The 13,588-nt window shown below is 55.2% G+C and overlaps 6 protein-coding genes across 6 annotated transcripts; 3 read left to right on the top strand and 3 right to left on the bottom strand.

The window, feature by feature from the left end:
• Positions 1-61: 61 nt before the first annotated feature.
• Positions 62-2,881, top strand: B0H18DRAFT_1024044 (uncharacterized protein). The gene is made up of 6 exons (XM_048029677.1): positions 62-84; positions 146-970; positions 1,024-2,120; positions 2,170-2,235; positions 2,283-2,711; positions 2,764-2,881. The coding sequence occupies exons 2-5, from the start codon at positions 530-532 to the stop codon at positions 2,656-2,658; spliced, it is 1,980 nt and encodes a 659-aa protein (XP_047890228.1). The 5' UTR covers positions 62-84; positions 146-529; the 3' UTR covers positions 2,659-2,711; positions 2,764-2,881.
• Positions 2,882-4,934: 2,053 nt separating this feature from the next.
• B0H18DRAFT_1121920 (uncharacterized protein) lies at positions 4,935-6,107 on the top strand (the record flags this gene model as incomplete). Its single annotated transcript, XM_048034422.1, has 3 exons — positions 4,935-5,358; positions 5,424-5,539; positions 5,598-6,107. The coding sequence occupies 3 exons, from the start codon at positions 4,935-4,937 to the stop codon at positions 6,105-6,107; spliced, it is 1,050 nt and encodes a 349-aa protein (XP_047890227.1).
• A 1,184-nt stretch (positions 6,108-7,291) lies between these two features.
• B0H18DRAFT_1121919 (uncharacterized protein) lies at positions 7,292-7,765 on the bottom strand (the record flags this gene model as incomplete). Its single annotated transcript, XM_048034421.1, has 2 exons — positions 7,292-7,338; positions 7,402-7,765. 2 exons carry the CDS (start codon positions 7,763-7,765, stop codon positions 7,292-7,294), a joined length of 411 nt encoding a protein of 136 aa, XP_047890226.1.
• A 307-nt stretch (positions 7,766-8,072) lies between these two features.
• On the top strand, positions 8,073-9,277 carry B0H18DRAFT_1086385 (mitochondrial K+-H+ exchange-related-domain-containing protein; the record flags this gene model as incomplete). The annotated part of the gene is made up of 5 exons (XM_048032033.1): positions 8,073-8,297; positions 8,366-8,509; positions 8,603-8,747; positions 8,811-9,034; positions 9,080-9,277. The coding sequence occupies 5 exons, from the start codon at positions 8,073-8,075 to the stop codon at positions 9,275-9,277; spliced, it is 936 nt and encodes a 311-aa protein (XP_047890225.1).
• Positions 9,278-9,670: 393 nt separating this feature from the next.
• On the bottom strand, positions 9,671-11,010 carry B0H18DRAFT_1024022 (uncharacterized protein; the record flags this gene model as incomplete). The annotated part of the gene is made up of 3 exons (XM_048029676.1): positions 10,693-11,010; positions 10,191-10,637; positions 9,671-10,117 (listed from the first exon to the last, which is right to left on the bottom strand). Exons 2-3 carry the CDS (start codon positions 10,602-10,604, stop codon positions 9,674-9,676), a joined length of 858 nt encoding a protein of 285 aa, XP_047890224.1. The 5' UTR covers positions 10,605-10,637; positions 10,693-11,010.
• An 810-nt stretch (positions 11,011-11,820) lies between these two features.
• Positions 11,821-13,418, bottom strand: B0H18DRAFT_593212 (uncharacterized protein). The gene is made up of 4 exons (XM_048038702.1): positions 13,180-13,418; positions 12,804-13,127; positions 12,074-12,730; positions 11,821-12,021 (listed from the first exon to the last, which is right to left on the bottom strand). Exons 2-4 carry the CDS (start codon positions 13,060-13,062, stop codon positions 11,990-11,992), a joined length of 948 nt encoding a protein of 315 aa, XP_047890223.1. The 5' UTR covers positions 13,063-13,127; positions 13,180-13,418; the 3' UTR covers positions 11,821-11,989.
• Positions 13,419-13,588: the final 170 nt, after the last annotated feature.

The following is a 13,588-nucleotide window of genomic DNA, read 5'->3' as shown; positions in this document are numbered from 1 at the left end:
GTTCCTCATGCGGAGGCAATACCGCACCCCAAGCTATGAAGGTGAAGGACAGAAACCCGGCATGGTGCCGTTGTGTCATACTTCGTGCGTATTTCTTCTGTCTCTACTAGTTGCGAGGACGTCGATGAGCTGATCTTGGCATTAGCAGTCGTGCTCATGAAAGCAAGTATGTCTGACGGCGACGGGCAAGGCCGGCGGATCAGTGAGAAGGATGTCCAGAGCGCCGGTGGAACGCGATACTGATCCCTCTGACAATATTGTGAGCAAGTTCCACATCCTCTTTGCGTTCCTTGATGACATGCCTCGTGGGGTGGGCATCGTATCTGTGGTGGACGAGTCGCGCGTGGCCTGCTGACAATCCTGCCGCTATTGCACAGTTCCACCATCACTGGTAGAGGCCCTATTAAAGCTTTGGCGTCAAAACCTGTCTGCTTTGCCGTCCGACCTCTCTCCTTCGTGGCTCGCTTGTTCCCTCACCGTTCCCTCTCTTTTCGCTCGAGTCGCCGCCTCCATTGACGACACGGCCACAATGTCGGACGTTGAAGACACGCTCGACTCCTTTAGCGCCACGGATTTTCCGCTGGGAAATGAGTGGTACCCACCACCCACCACCCACCAGGGCCTCCCGCCCCAGCATCACGACCCGGCCATCAGCTTGGACACACCAGGCGCCATTTCCCCGACCCACTCGTCATCGAAACCGCCTGCGCACGCTAGCGGTGAAGGCCCTTCGGTGGCTTATGTCGAAACGGCCAACGGCATCCAGCCGAGCGTGTACGGATATTACCGCACTGGATTCATCGCAGACCAGACGTTGCCTCCGCCCGTAGCCACCACTGCTACATGGCGGACCGATTTCGCTGACCACGGAACTTCCGCCGCTTCTATACATCCTCAGGATCACTGGTCGCGCCGTGACCATTATCCTGGTTTAGGCAATGGCTATGACCCATCCACCGGTTCCTCTACCGTATGTCTCCATACATGTAGAGCTCGTCTATGCATGATCATATTCTCCCACAGGGTACCTTGAACGGAATGTATTCTGGCAGTATCCAGCCAGCCACCGCATATTTGTATGGGCAGTCCGACCAACGCCAGATTCATCGAGCATCTCGGCCGACCTCTGACGTCAACACATCATACCCTCCTGTACATTCTGCTCGTGCATCTGCATACCCGACTCAAGTCGCCGCACGTGCAGGGCCTTCGTACGGTGGTTTGGCCAACGTCGACTTCGATCACCAGGGTCAGATAGTGAACAGACAGCTCAGGAAAGGGACGCGGTTCAATCCCTATGGTCGAGCTTTCAAGAACGACGTCCCCAGTGGTATACCCGCTGCAACGAATACTGTCGCCTATGACAATCCGATCGATAACGGTCGTGATGTCGGTCGTGATGTCGTCTCACAGTATCCATTCATCTCTAATACGATCCGAGTATCTGCCAGTGTCGCACTGCAGAATGAGGACGGCGCGTCTACGCAGCTGGCCGACGCACCATATCCCGCGAATATTTTCAGTAGCGTTCCGCAGAACCTTGTTGATGCCATGCGATCCTATGGGCGAGTCAGCGAAACCGACGAGTCTGGCGTTTCCGACCTCACCCACCACCTCGGCAGAAGAGACGGGGCTGCCGGCTTCGCTTCCGCCGGCTTCAAAGACTCGCGAGGCATTCATGTTTCTCTGCCGATGGGGGATGTGGACCGTCAGGGCTTCGATGGCTCCCTGATGTACGCGCCCAACCGTGGCAACACGGAGACGGATTTCACGTGTGGTAGCTCGATTCCGGCAGGTTCGTCCCCTGTGACGGCATCTACGCCCGCCTCTGCGTCCAATGGCACTTCGAGTGGGGCCAACACACACGCCGCCCGACATGCGTTCTCGTCCACGCTGTCGACAGCTGGCCTAGTCGCTCCGCGTCCAGTCTGGCCGCATTCCGTTATGCCAGATCCGCCCGCCGTACGCCTGAGCGGACCGCTTCCCGATGCTGCTCTCGGCTCTACTAGTGGTGCTCCAGTTGATGCAAGCTACGCGGCTTACAAGACGCGTGGCCGGGGCATCCGGTACCAAAGTGTGCGCAAACGAGCTCGTCGCCGAAGCTCCGCTCCGCTATCACCGTACGTCTTAGCGCTCGCTCCATGTTCTCTCATGCTCATGCCATCGCAGCGACTCTGGCTTTGCAGAGGGCAGTACGCCTGATACGTTTTTGACGATGGAACAGGCTAATGAGAGGTAAGAAATTTATCACTTCACGAAATCTGGAGATCAACTGTCTCCAGTGACCGCGCCATCTACGCCGAGACGAAGACTATCAATCACTTCTGCTGCATCAACTCTTGCAACCACGACTTTCGCTCAAAAACCTACCATCAGGCCTGCCAGCACCTCAATATGTGCATTGGGTCTTATCTAGCCTGCACAACTGTGAATCCCCATGGACCAGTTCAATGTCCGTGGGAACAGGGTGGAACTCGCTGCCAAACGTGGATCAAAATCGATAATCATGGCGTGAAGAGGCACATTGTAAAGAAGCACTTCAAGAAGTACGAAGTACGATGCCGTCAATGTTCCGCTATCTTCGCCTCCAAGGACTCCTGCGAGCGACATATCAAGCGGGTTTGCAATGTCTCGTACAAACCATCCGTAAGTGGCTAGTGCGTGGAGCATGAGATCGGAGGCCTGAATAGATAGGTACTATTAGCATTGTACTAGTAGTACTGTCAGCCATGCCTCTGCGTAGTGCAGCCTTTATTGGTTTACCTTTCATCTATTATGTATTTATACATTCCCTGCTCCCTTCCCCGCAGCTAAACCCTCCGAGTCGGTCTTGCCCTGTCTTTGAAGGCCTTGAACGGGGCGCCGAGAACGAAGGATCACTGTTGCACCCAGTTGTGTTCTAAGCACCACAGCAAAGATTAAATCAACACCTATTAGTAGCATACCTTGGTGTTCCCACTCTGCGTCCGTGCCACCTGGTATTTTGACTCGCGCCAGTGCGCACTAAGCGCTCAGCGCTCAGCAGTCAGGGTCTGTTATTCTTTCGGCCACGTGGGTGATCGCACCACTCAACTTCTCCGTTGACTGAGTGTAGCATGGGGTGCTCTTTATTTATTCGATGTCGTATACATGTTATGCCAGTGTCGCGGCGTTGCGTGCGTGCGAGTCGCGCGTTGCAATTGGTCCTTCATCGCGACTCAAGTGATCACGTGATCTCGACGGGATCGGCAAAGCGCGACTTACTTAATCAGGTAACTGCACACATCTTCTCCCAAGTCCTCATCCGACTCACGGCCCAATGAGTCACATATGCCTTTCGCGGCCATCTGTTGAGCTCGTTCGTCTGTGTGGCCACCTGGATGTACAGTCGCCCGATTCAGTCCCGTTACCTCGCGCCGTTCGCTGCACCTAGGCTGCACTACCGGTACGTCAAGACTCTAGAAGTCGATCCCAGCGACCCAGTCGTGCAGCTTCACGGAGAAGGATCGGGGCACGTATGGCTGGGCGAGGAAATTCCGGGTAGCCTGCTTGCCGATTGCATTGGATTACAGTAGCGGCCCATGAGGAAGATCTCCATCTACATGGTTTGCGGCTGAATAGCAAAGGACCACTCGAGACAATTGTCTACGTACCTAACATTCTTCTCCACATAATGATGAAAGGCTACCTTCAACGCAGCATACGCGCCAGTGTGGGCACACTGCCTCTCTAACTGCTCTAACGGCTACCGAAACGAGATTTTGTGAGTCGCTGGGATAGCCTGGAATAGCTCGTCAAGATTACTCACGAGTCGTGACCTTTCAGAAACCCTCGTGAGGAACATGCTCTCCCAATAGCCAACGTGGATTGATCTCGATGGGATACTGATTTGAAGGTGCGTCACCTAGCCATGTTTTCAGACCCGGACTAATAATACTTGGCCGTCGTAGATCAACACTAGAGGTCGGACATCCTAGGGATCATCCTAAGCACGGGCGATGAGCTAACAGCGACGCGCGAAAGCTTGTAGATGGCGTGCCGCTCGAGGGCGCTGCCTGAGGCGTGAGTGCTAGTCGGGTGTCGTCTCAGCTTTGTCTCCTCCCTGGACTTGATTCTGAGCCATGTTCATACATCGGCAAGACTGTCTTCGACGTGTCCCTTGTGAAAGAGCATTCTCGACCAGCATCTCATCATTAGGCTTCGGCGTCTGCCGCACAGACATCACGTCGGCCTCAGTATCTCACACAACGGCACCCACCAACCTAGTCATGTGCAGTGAAAGGGGACGGCGAGGACTACCATACGACTTGGTACCTATCATACTGGTTAGGACTTTCCTGAGTGAATGCAGAACATTCTTCAGATTGATGCACGGCAAACAGTGCGTGGTGTTCCGTGCTTGTGTCTGACAGTGCGCATTCACGCTGAGGGGGGCTGATGTCGAGGTTTATCCTTTGTAAAGAGGTCAGTCACTCCGCATCACACGTAGGACCCCCTCGCACTTGTGCGACAATCCCTCTTGTCACGCGGCCGCCGTTCTCATCAGTGTACTAGGATCCCAGCGCCAGTTCAGCAAGATTCTTTGTCGCCGCCGACTCGAGACGCGCACAGGTACTTCGCCACGTACGTGTATCCGTTTTCTCTCGCGCACATGGTGCTGGTTAACGAACGAAATACAGAAAATGGCTTGGGTGGAAATTGACAACAGAACTGATTGTGCGGAGCTTGCTCACCCGGGAATCGTGGTGACGGCGAGGTCATTTTGTCCTTCATTTCCGTCAAGTATTGGTCACAACTTGTGAACCCTCTTGTAGCCAGCTCCGGCGTATCGTGCCGTCTCGTGCCTTCATTAACACAGTCCCTCGGGGGGTTAATAAACCACGATGGCCTCGTCATGTCAGGTCCAGCTCCAATCGCGCTCCCACCTTTCGCAGGACTCTTCCTCGTTGCCCATAATGCAAGTCTCAGACGATGTCGAGATGGCGCATTCTCCCGATGGCGACTTTCTGATGCGCCTGAGCTCGCCTGCGCATTCGCCCACAGGGCAGTCTGTTACTCTTGATGACCATCCGTGCGCTATGGGCCCGGATGCATCACCGACGCCTGTTGACTACGGGGCAAACCACTCGCACGACAATCCCTCCCTCACGCCACACGTCCTATCCAATCATTCCAGCCCCTCCACAAGCCGAACACATCGCGATCAGCATAGCTTTCGTGCTGCCTTGGATGCTTCTACCGATTGGGACGATGCACGCATATCAATTGAGGCTCCTTCACCGCACTACACCCATGCGCAGGATCGCGATGCGTCTATATTGTCGCTTGGTGCTCCTCGCAGTGCTGTCGACGATGATACTGTCTACCCATCGCTCGGAGGTCAGTATGTCACCTAACCGTCTTTATTCGAACCAACGTGCTCACCTCGTCATTCCCAATTTCAGTAAACGCCGGCTTAGAGCGACAAAGTCAAGATGGGCTTGGCTCTCCACCTTCCGACGTTGACTACTCTACTACGGGCCAGCGAGACCGTGGCAGTGACACGAACGGCCCCACGGATGTGCGTATCGTTGATCTAAACTATTATTGAGCGGACAACAGAGACAGATGAAACATAGAACGCAAACCGGAGTTATCACGGCGATGGCAGCGTCAACTTCCCGGTTCAAGGCAATCCGGACGCCCTACCTCCCACCGACTCGGACGCGGTTCCGATCAACGACGCTCGATACCTCACTGAGCAGCGGAGACACCTGGCTCACCAATCCCGTGTGAATGAGGGCTTCAACGACGTCGCCAGTGCCCCTGTGCTTTACGGAACCCGCAGAACTCGATGCGAGATTTGCGGACGTCTTGACGCGATCCCCGAAGGCCCTGATTGGAAGGTCCAAGAACACCTCGAGGTATACCACGCCGACACAATGCGCACGACCCCGGATGACTTTGATCAAATACCTTGCGCGTGGCCTGATTGCGAGTGCTTCGTTGAGCCGCAGGGCATGGGCAAGCACGTCGCAGAGGTGCATTTGCAGAGGGAGCGTGTGCAGTGCACCAGATGTGATCGCTCGTTCGCGCGCCGGGACACGTATAAGCGACATTGCAGAGACGTGCACGAATTTGTTTTGTGAAGCTTGTGAGTATGCCTACGCTTCTTTCTCATATGTTCTGAAGAACTTTCCGTGGCGGATGTAGGGTACTAGCAGCGTATGATAGGCTTCCCTAGAATTTGCCTAGAACTGTCGGAGTATTTTGTCACTCGCGGGGCTGATTTACAGAGTCGACGTGAATCGAAGTGTCTGTCAAGACTCGATAATCCGTAAACACGCCATGCTGATAGGGTGTGCGCAGATGTGCGCCGGTCAAGCGCCATCTCATCTCAAGGGAAGGTGATGATAAGAGCTACTTCTGCTTCGGTTCACAAGCTCTGTTCTACCAATAGTAGTATGTTACAAAGAACCTTTAGGGTTCACGCGCAAGCCTCAGCTCCAGACGACGCACGAGTATTCGTCCATGCCAATACACATTGGACATATGCGGCGCGAGGTTCTGTCCTAGTATGCACTGTGGTCAACACATGTGTTGAGCGAAACGAATCCTAATCACTCACAGCGTGTTCGGGCAATTTCATCAAGAGATGAGAACGCGATAGTGGTCCCATAGCTGAGGAAGATCCGATGCGCATCATGAACAAGCGACACACCTCACGACGCCAGATCACAGAAGTTAGGAATATGAATCTTCGCCGTCGAGTCCACCAGCTATCATTGCTCCATCAAGCGATTCAGGGAGTCTACTGAACTCAAAATGGAATCAGCCGCTCCATCTTGACAGTTGGATTCGACTGTGGGAGACTAAGTCAAAACTCTCTTTTGACGTTCATATCCTCAGTCCCGGGCAGGAGGGTGTGTAACATGTGTGGGTGTCTACAATTTACAAAGACCGACGATACGGCGTTCTTTCATTTGCCAGCTTATCACGATTGAGCGTGCACAACATTCTGCATACGGACAAACACGACATTCACCTCCTGGATCCCCGCGCGCCCGCGTCCAACACTAAGCGCTTGAGTTTGTGTATCTCTTGTTTCAGTTTTCATTCTTGTCGCCAGCATCGTGATCTTGACGATTGGCTCGTAGTATTTGGTAGCTGTACAGAATCGGGACTATAGTACAAGACACGCTTGCGATAACTGGAATCATGTCGATTGAACATGACGGCGAGTCAGCCGTCGATGTTGCACTTCCATGTTCCTAGCAATACCGGATGAGGAATGTGGGACGACAAAGATACAAAGCCAGCCGCACCTCGTATCTCACTTGAATGACTGGAGTACCCTATCATCAAATGGATCGCCGATTTCTAAGGATGAGTGGCGACTGATCAGTACCCGACGAGCACTCCCATGTAGATTATACGACGTACGAGTACGGAGAGTCTCCACCACCTGTGTGTCAACAAGTTCATCCTTCTGCCTCAGGGAAGAACCCTGCTCCCTCTGATCCCATGGGAGCGAAGGTCCACCCCTCCTACCAAGCCCTGTGCCGAAGGAGTCCTCGCGCCTCCTGGTCTTCGTGTCGCGCGAGCTGCCGCCAAATGTCAGCCCGCCACGACGTTTGGAGGAGCCTCCGCCAAAGTGCGCGCCAAGACTCTCGCCAGTGAACTGCGAGAAGAATCCCCTGGACGAGCCTGCTGAGATGGTGCGCTCGATGCCACGCTCATTCGCAGCGGCGGGCGGAGGCGAGTCGTCGGAATCCGAGGAGGACTGTGGATCGAGATCGTCATTCATTGCCGACATGTATGAGGTAGGGGCGACAATATGGGAGGATGGATGTCGACGAGCGGTGCCGTAGACTGTGAGATGGCTGTACTGTCTACTCGGTCGACGTACTGTACACGGTCGACGAGACGCGCATTGGACGCGCAAGTGGCGTTTACGGGCACGTGACTGACGACCCAGCCAGGGCGGGGGCGGGCGCGCCGCTCCACCGCGCGTCGTACCCTCAAAAGACACTGGCACCCTCCTCTCCGCCGTCGTCCCCGCTCTCCTCTTCTGCTTCCCAAATAATCTGCATGAAAGGAGGGGCATCTCTAGCATGTCTGTCATACCCTCCACCAAGCGCGCTGTCCGTATCATCGCGCTGCCGCTCGCAACGCCTTCTGCGCGGAAGAGCCACGGGGTTGTCGAGCATCTCACCTATTATCACTTCGTAACCCCGCCCCCCATGGAAGGCAAGACTCGTAACTGGGCAGCATGGGTGCAGAACAAGGCTGCGGACCTCTGGGCAGGATTGGGCAAGGCACCGGAGGGGAACTGGAGAGTACGTTATGCGGCTCCGTCGTTTCCACGGTCGCTGTGTCTCAATACTGAGATAACTGTGCCATGCAGCGTAAATCCTTTTTGTATGGCGAACGGCTTGTAGACCACCTCGACTTTGAGGAGCTGGCGCTGAAGTCGTTTGACACCTCGCTCGGTCCGAAGCTCCTACACGTTGGAGGGAAGGATACGATCAAGCCCACCGACAATCCTACGGTCAGTCTTTTGAGTCTTTTCTCAAAGACACGTGCCCATCAGTTGACGCAGCACTCTCCCTTATGCTTGAACGATCGACGCGCTACACGATAGATTCCACTCATTTACCCTTCGTCCGCATGCGAGTCCCCAATCCCGCACCTGCGTGCCCTTCTGGAGAAGCGGACACCGCGCCATAAGAAAGGCGCCATCGTCTGGCTCGCAGTTTCCCCTCTGACGGCGCCGTTCATGCTCATCCGTACGTCACGCGTCTCTTCTCCTTACATAACCACGCTGCTCATGCGACGTTTGAAACCCACAGCGATCATCCCCAACTTCCCATTCTTCTTCTGTGCGTGGCGAGCATGGTCACACTACCGCGCCTTCAAGGCGTCGCAGTACCTGGAGTCGTTCGTCGAGCGGGGCGCGGTCCTCCCGCAGCCCTCATCCGAGCTCGACGCCCTCTACGCAGAGTACGCGCCCGTACAACCAGACCCTGAGGCGCCAGAGACGCCGCATCCTGGGTCATCGTACCCGCCGGGGAACGTGAGCGCGAAACGGGGTGGCGATGTAGACGTTGAGGCAAGCGAGACGCCAATGTCCGCCGCAGAGACGCAGAAGAGCTGTCCTGGGGCAGCGGAGACAGGTCGTCCGCATCTCCTCCTGACGCGTGCGGCGGTGCCTGCACTGGAGAAGTTCCTGGGTTTGCCTTCTGGCGGAAGCTTTGCGTCGGACGTGTACCGGGCACTGGAGCAGGCGCGGTTGCGGCTGGAGAGGGAGGGCAGGTAAGGCTGTCGCATTTGGACTGTATCGTGGTTGTGTATGGCATGCTAGAAGGCTATAATAATTCCTCTGTTTCTTGGACGCAAGCTACTGGGCGGTAACATATACATCACACATGATACACTGGTGGTATTGCGAAAAAGCAAGTCAACGTGGCGATGCTAGTTTGACAACACGCGGGATGTCAATACAATACAATACACATTCTCAACACGGCGAGGAATCGGGAGACAGGGGAACTTGGAGGGAGGCATTAATGAGGCCAGAGTCTACACAATATTGATTAAGTAAGTCGATTTTCTGCGTGCGTCTGCGTTTCTCATTGTTTCGATCGTGGTAGCATGGGTTCGTTCATTCATAACGGCGTTCAGGGAATGCTCTCCGACCCTTCACATTGGCCTTTCATGCGTGCATCTCAGCCGTCGACTGGGCTGTGTGGCAGTTACGCCGCATATGCCGATCGAGCGAATCTCGTCGACTGCAGGGGGCGCCGCACTGTGGACAACACACCTGGCTGCTCTTCAGATGCACAGCAGCGATGTGCTTCGTGAGGTTGTGCATCCCCGTGAGCCACTTGTCGCAGTCATCCCATCGACACTGGACCTTCCCCTTGCTGAAAAGCAACTGCGATGGGTGTTCGGCCTCGAGATGTTTTCTGATGCCGCGCGGCGTTACGTCTGCGAGAATGTGCGAGCACTCGGGACCACCGAAGGAGCAGGTGTGTGCGGGGAGGGGTGCGACACCAGCGTCGGGAGAGTTCGCCGGCGAGAGCGCGCGGAGAGCAAACCTGGGTTCACCGGTCAGTGAGTGAAACATCGCATGATATGCACTTGCGACTGACTGAGCCTCTTCTACTGGTTCTCCAGGAATGTCTCCGAGCGCGTCCGTCGTTACAGTGGGAACCCCGGCAGGCTCATACGCCTCGGGGGGCTCTAGAAGATACGTTGACGCATTGCTGCGTGGAAGAAGACTGTGCAAGACAGTCATGTATGTGTTCCTCGCGGATGGCAATGTCTGGGTGGTCATCCACTGGGGCGGCGTCGGGCACGTGCATCTCGGCAGGGAAGTCGAAGCCGTAAAATGGCAGCGCCATGTCCAGCGCAGGTGCGAAGTCTGACTCCTGCACATGGTTGCGGGGTGCCGTGCGCTCGTCGTTACCGACATCGTACTCTTCAAGGGCAGGGATTAGGTCCGACATGTCGGGGAAGGTGAAGTCCGTCGCGGTCTGCGAAGAGTCTGACTCCAGCGGATCTTGAGGCTGTTCAACAACGGCGTTGTTGGGCCCACACCAGGGCCAGCCGCTGTCTCCTACGAGAAGCTGTTGCTCGGTCATAGGAGGTGCAGCGCTAGGAAACGGAGCGTCGCCGTAGGTAGTACCCAGTGGTCCTTCTGCCGCAGAGTTTAATCAGTCCGTCTGGCAGTGACGACTAAGACATACCTTCCCGCTGGCCTAGGAAGACGGGTACGGGATTCTGCACGTGGTCGCCGTGCAGGGCGCCAGGACTACCAATTGGATCTCTCCAAGAGATACAGACGGGCCCACTTGTGAATCGAGGATCCATGCCTTGTATAGCGTGGTGGTACAATTCTATCGCTTGGAAGACGTCGTTGCAAACGATGAAAAGCGGCATTGTGGTTGTGGAGGTAGGCCTTCTTGCTGCATATGGGAGACTAATACTTGCTACTTATACTGCGGATTGTAATTTATAGAATGTGCATCGGTGGATCTCCACGCAGCTTTTGCATCGCCCGTGCATCGCTATATGTTGACTGTGGCCCGCTTGAGCGCCCAGGTGTCATGCCTAATTAGGATCGGAAGCGAGATGGACAAATACCGAAAGTCTCAATATTCCCTGGCCACTGTCCACCTTTGTCCACCTCTCATGGGGAATGAATCATGGATTGGGCTGCCATAGTTCAGATCTGCCCGGTAAGTATGTCCGGCCAACACGATTCGTCTTAATCTGGTTCTCTAAGCGGAAGGCGTGCCCGTCTATGGGAGCTATACTCGCTACGTCGTAGACATAATCGTCTCATTGGTGAGTGCTTCCTTCTTCAAGCTTCACCGCCTGACTCTGCGAACCCGGGCGCTGCGCGAAGTTTGTGTGTAAGTCTTCAATATTCAAGCTCAAGAGTCAATAACAAGCGCGGCAAGTATCGCCACACGTCCTTCCTGTCAACACGTCACGTCCTACGTAGTACTAAGGCGGCATTCATGAATCATGCTGACTCGTATGATACAACAGGTGACATCACATTCCGATCGAGGAGTCTAGTAGTGTCGACGACCGCTTGCGCGCGCGGCTGGCACTCGCCGGTGGCACCCACCCAGCCGTGTCCCTACCCAAACGCGAATCTACAGTCATGGACGCGTGGCTGATTTTGCCATCGTACAGTTACGCTGGATGTGTCGATCGAGTGCGTCTTGCCTACAGAAGGCACCATTACAATACGGACACAGCACCTCTGTAACCCTGAGGTGCACGGTGGCGATGTGCTTGGCGAGGCCGTGCATACCTAAATACCACTTCCCGCATTCTACCCCGGTCCGCCATCGACATTGGACCTTGTCCGTGTTGTAGACCAACTCGGAGACGTGATGTTTTTCGACATGGTCTTTGATTCCCCGTGGCGTCACGTCTATGAGGGGATGTGAACACTCCGCGCCACCGAACATGCAGCGGCGATGCGCAGTAGGTGCATTGCTGACGCCACTGTCTACTGTGTTCCCTGGCACGGACGAAGGCAATCTGCGAAGAATTGGGTAAGCGATCCATTTGAAACTCGTGATGTGCGGCTTACTGAAGCTCGTTGCTGGATGCGTGTTCAGGTACGCTAGCCCCCCGAACGACAGGGCAGCGTCTGGCTCTCCCACAGAAATTGGACTCGTAGCAGATGACAAACCGTCTGGGTGAGTCTCGTTTCTTGCGACCTGCATGCCATCTGTAGCTGGGGTACCTAGCGGTGGAATGTCGAGTAATGGACGAGCGGGAGCGGACCTTTGGTCCACACTATCAAGTGCTCCAGTGAAGTCCTGCCCCGGAATAGCCGCCCCGGCTACATTAGCTTGGGCGGCTCGCTCGCCCATATTCTCGAAGGCAGGAAATCCAATTCTGTCCACGATCCATGGCGGTGCGCCTGCGCCGCCCCCACCGTCTCCGGCCAGCCTCTCCACATCGGTGAAAGGGTCGAAACCCTGGTTTGCGCTGCCATCGCTGATACGAAGGCGCAGACCGTCTTCGCCACTCGGATGGATGAGACCTGCAGCTGGCAAAAAGTCGTTTACCAGTGCCGCGCGCGAAGCGTCTGACGTGGGCAGATGGGCGTCTGCCTGATCCCATCCGCCGGTAATCCCATGATTCCTCGTAACCGTCTCTTGGACGAGATGCGGGGGAGCGGAGGCAGGGCGAGCGGGGGAACCGATGGACCATCCGCCCCACATATCTTGTGTCCCGGTAGCTGGAAGGTGTGACGATGCCGACCGTTAGTCCACTTCTTCAAGTTGCTGTGCTATGTATGTGCAATGTCTCACCTATGTTGTCCAAGTGCACAATAGATTGTGCGCTTTGGGGGAAGTCGTGCGGTACTGATCCATATCCACTATTCGGGGATCCTCTCCAGACGCGTGAAACGTGTCTAGTGGTATCCTGAAGATGGGGGAGTTGGACCAAGCGAGAATGAGGGCACACCGGCAGGATGTGCATCTCCGACGCGTCATCGCTGTTACAGTATACTAGATAGTAGACAGGCATTCTGGTCCGAGGACAGGCGCATCTACCTGGCGGGTTCATTTATATCAGTTCGTGAAGCTCGCTGTCCACCGGCTCCGCGAAAAGGTGGGTTTCCACCTCAGGTTCTGCAGCGAGTCTTCGGTCATCACGCTAGCACGCTTGATATGTATACTGTACGTGTAAAACGAGCCACCTATCCCGCGGCACGGGTGCTTCTGACAAGATGTATGATCGTGGGATCCGATGAAGTGAGCTCCGTCCGACAGTCCCAGGCACGCAGCGCGTGGTGAGAAGTACTGTATACATGTCAGGTGTTCCTGAGCGAAACTTGGCCATTGCATCGACAGTTCCTAGGTTGATTTGGCAGAGACACCAGCCTATGCTTCACGTAGTCGGGTTGAGATAGTCTGCAGAGGAACTACACGTGCCTAAACGGGAGAGATCACGATGAAAATAGTCGCAATAGCAACAAAGGAATGACTGCGGATGAGAGCGGGTGTTGGTGCAGATCATCTCGAGACCGTTATGTTTCGCCCGGTCGTGGTTGAGAATCATCTGAAGTTGGTTCTCGAGACCTAGCTGAGTA

The sequence above is a fragment of the Fomitopsis serialis genome (assembly GCF_022376445.1).
Source record: "Fomitopsis serialis strain Sig1Antser10 chromosome Unknown B0H18scaffold_68, whole genome shotgun sequence".
In the NCBI taxonomy this organism is placed as follows: Eukaryota; Fungi; Basidiomycota; class Agaricomycetes; order Polyporales; family Fomitopsidaceae; genus Fomitopsis; species Fomitopsis serialis.
Note: the sequence above shows the minus strand (reverse complement) of the source record. Positions and strands in the feature narration are given on the sequence as shown.

What these genes read in the sequence shown, in the direction of transcription:
- B0H18DRAFT_1024044 (XM_048029677.1), top strand. Translation starts at nt 530, where the DNA reads ATGTCGGACGTTGAAGACACGCTCGACTCCTTTAGCGCCACGGATTTT. An exon ending in AGCTCCGCTCCGCTATCACC is followed by an intron (nt 2,121 to 2,169) that starts GTACGTCTTAGC and finishes ATGCCATCGCAG; the next exon opens with CGACTCTGGCTTTGCAGAGG. An exon ending in ATGGAACAGGCTAATGAGAG is followed by an intron (nt 2,236 to 2,282) that starts GTAAGAAATTTA and finishes AACTGTCTCCAG; the next exon opens with TGACCGCGCCATCTACGCCG.
- B0H18DRAFT_593212 (XM_048038702.1), bottom strand. Translation starts at nt 13,062, where the DNA reads ATGAACCCGCCAGGTAGATGCGCCTGTCCTCGGACCAGAATGCCTGTC. An exon ending in TGTGCACTTGGACAACATAG is followed by an intron (nt 12,731 to 12,803) that starts GTGAGACATTGC and finishes CACACCTTCCAG; the next exon opens with CTACCGGGACACAAGATATG. An exon ending in GCATCCAGCAACGAGCTTCA is followed by an intron (nt 12,022 to 12,073) that starts GTAAGCCGCACA and finishes AATTCTTCGCAG; the next exon opens with ATTGCCTTCGTCCGTGCCAG.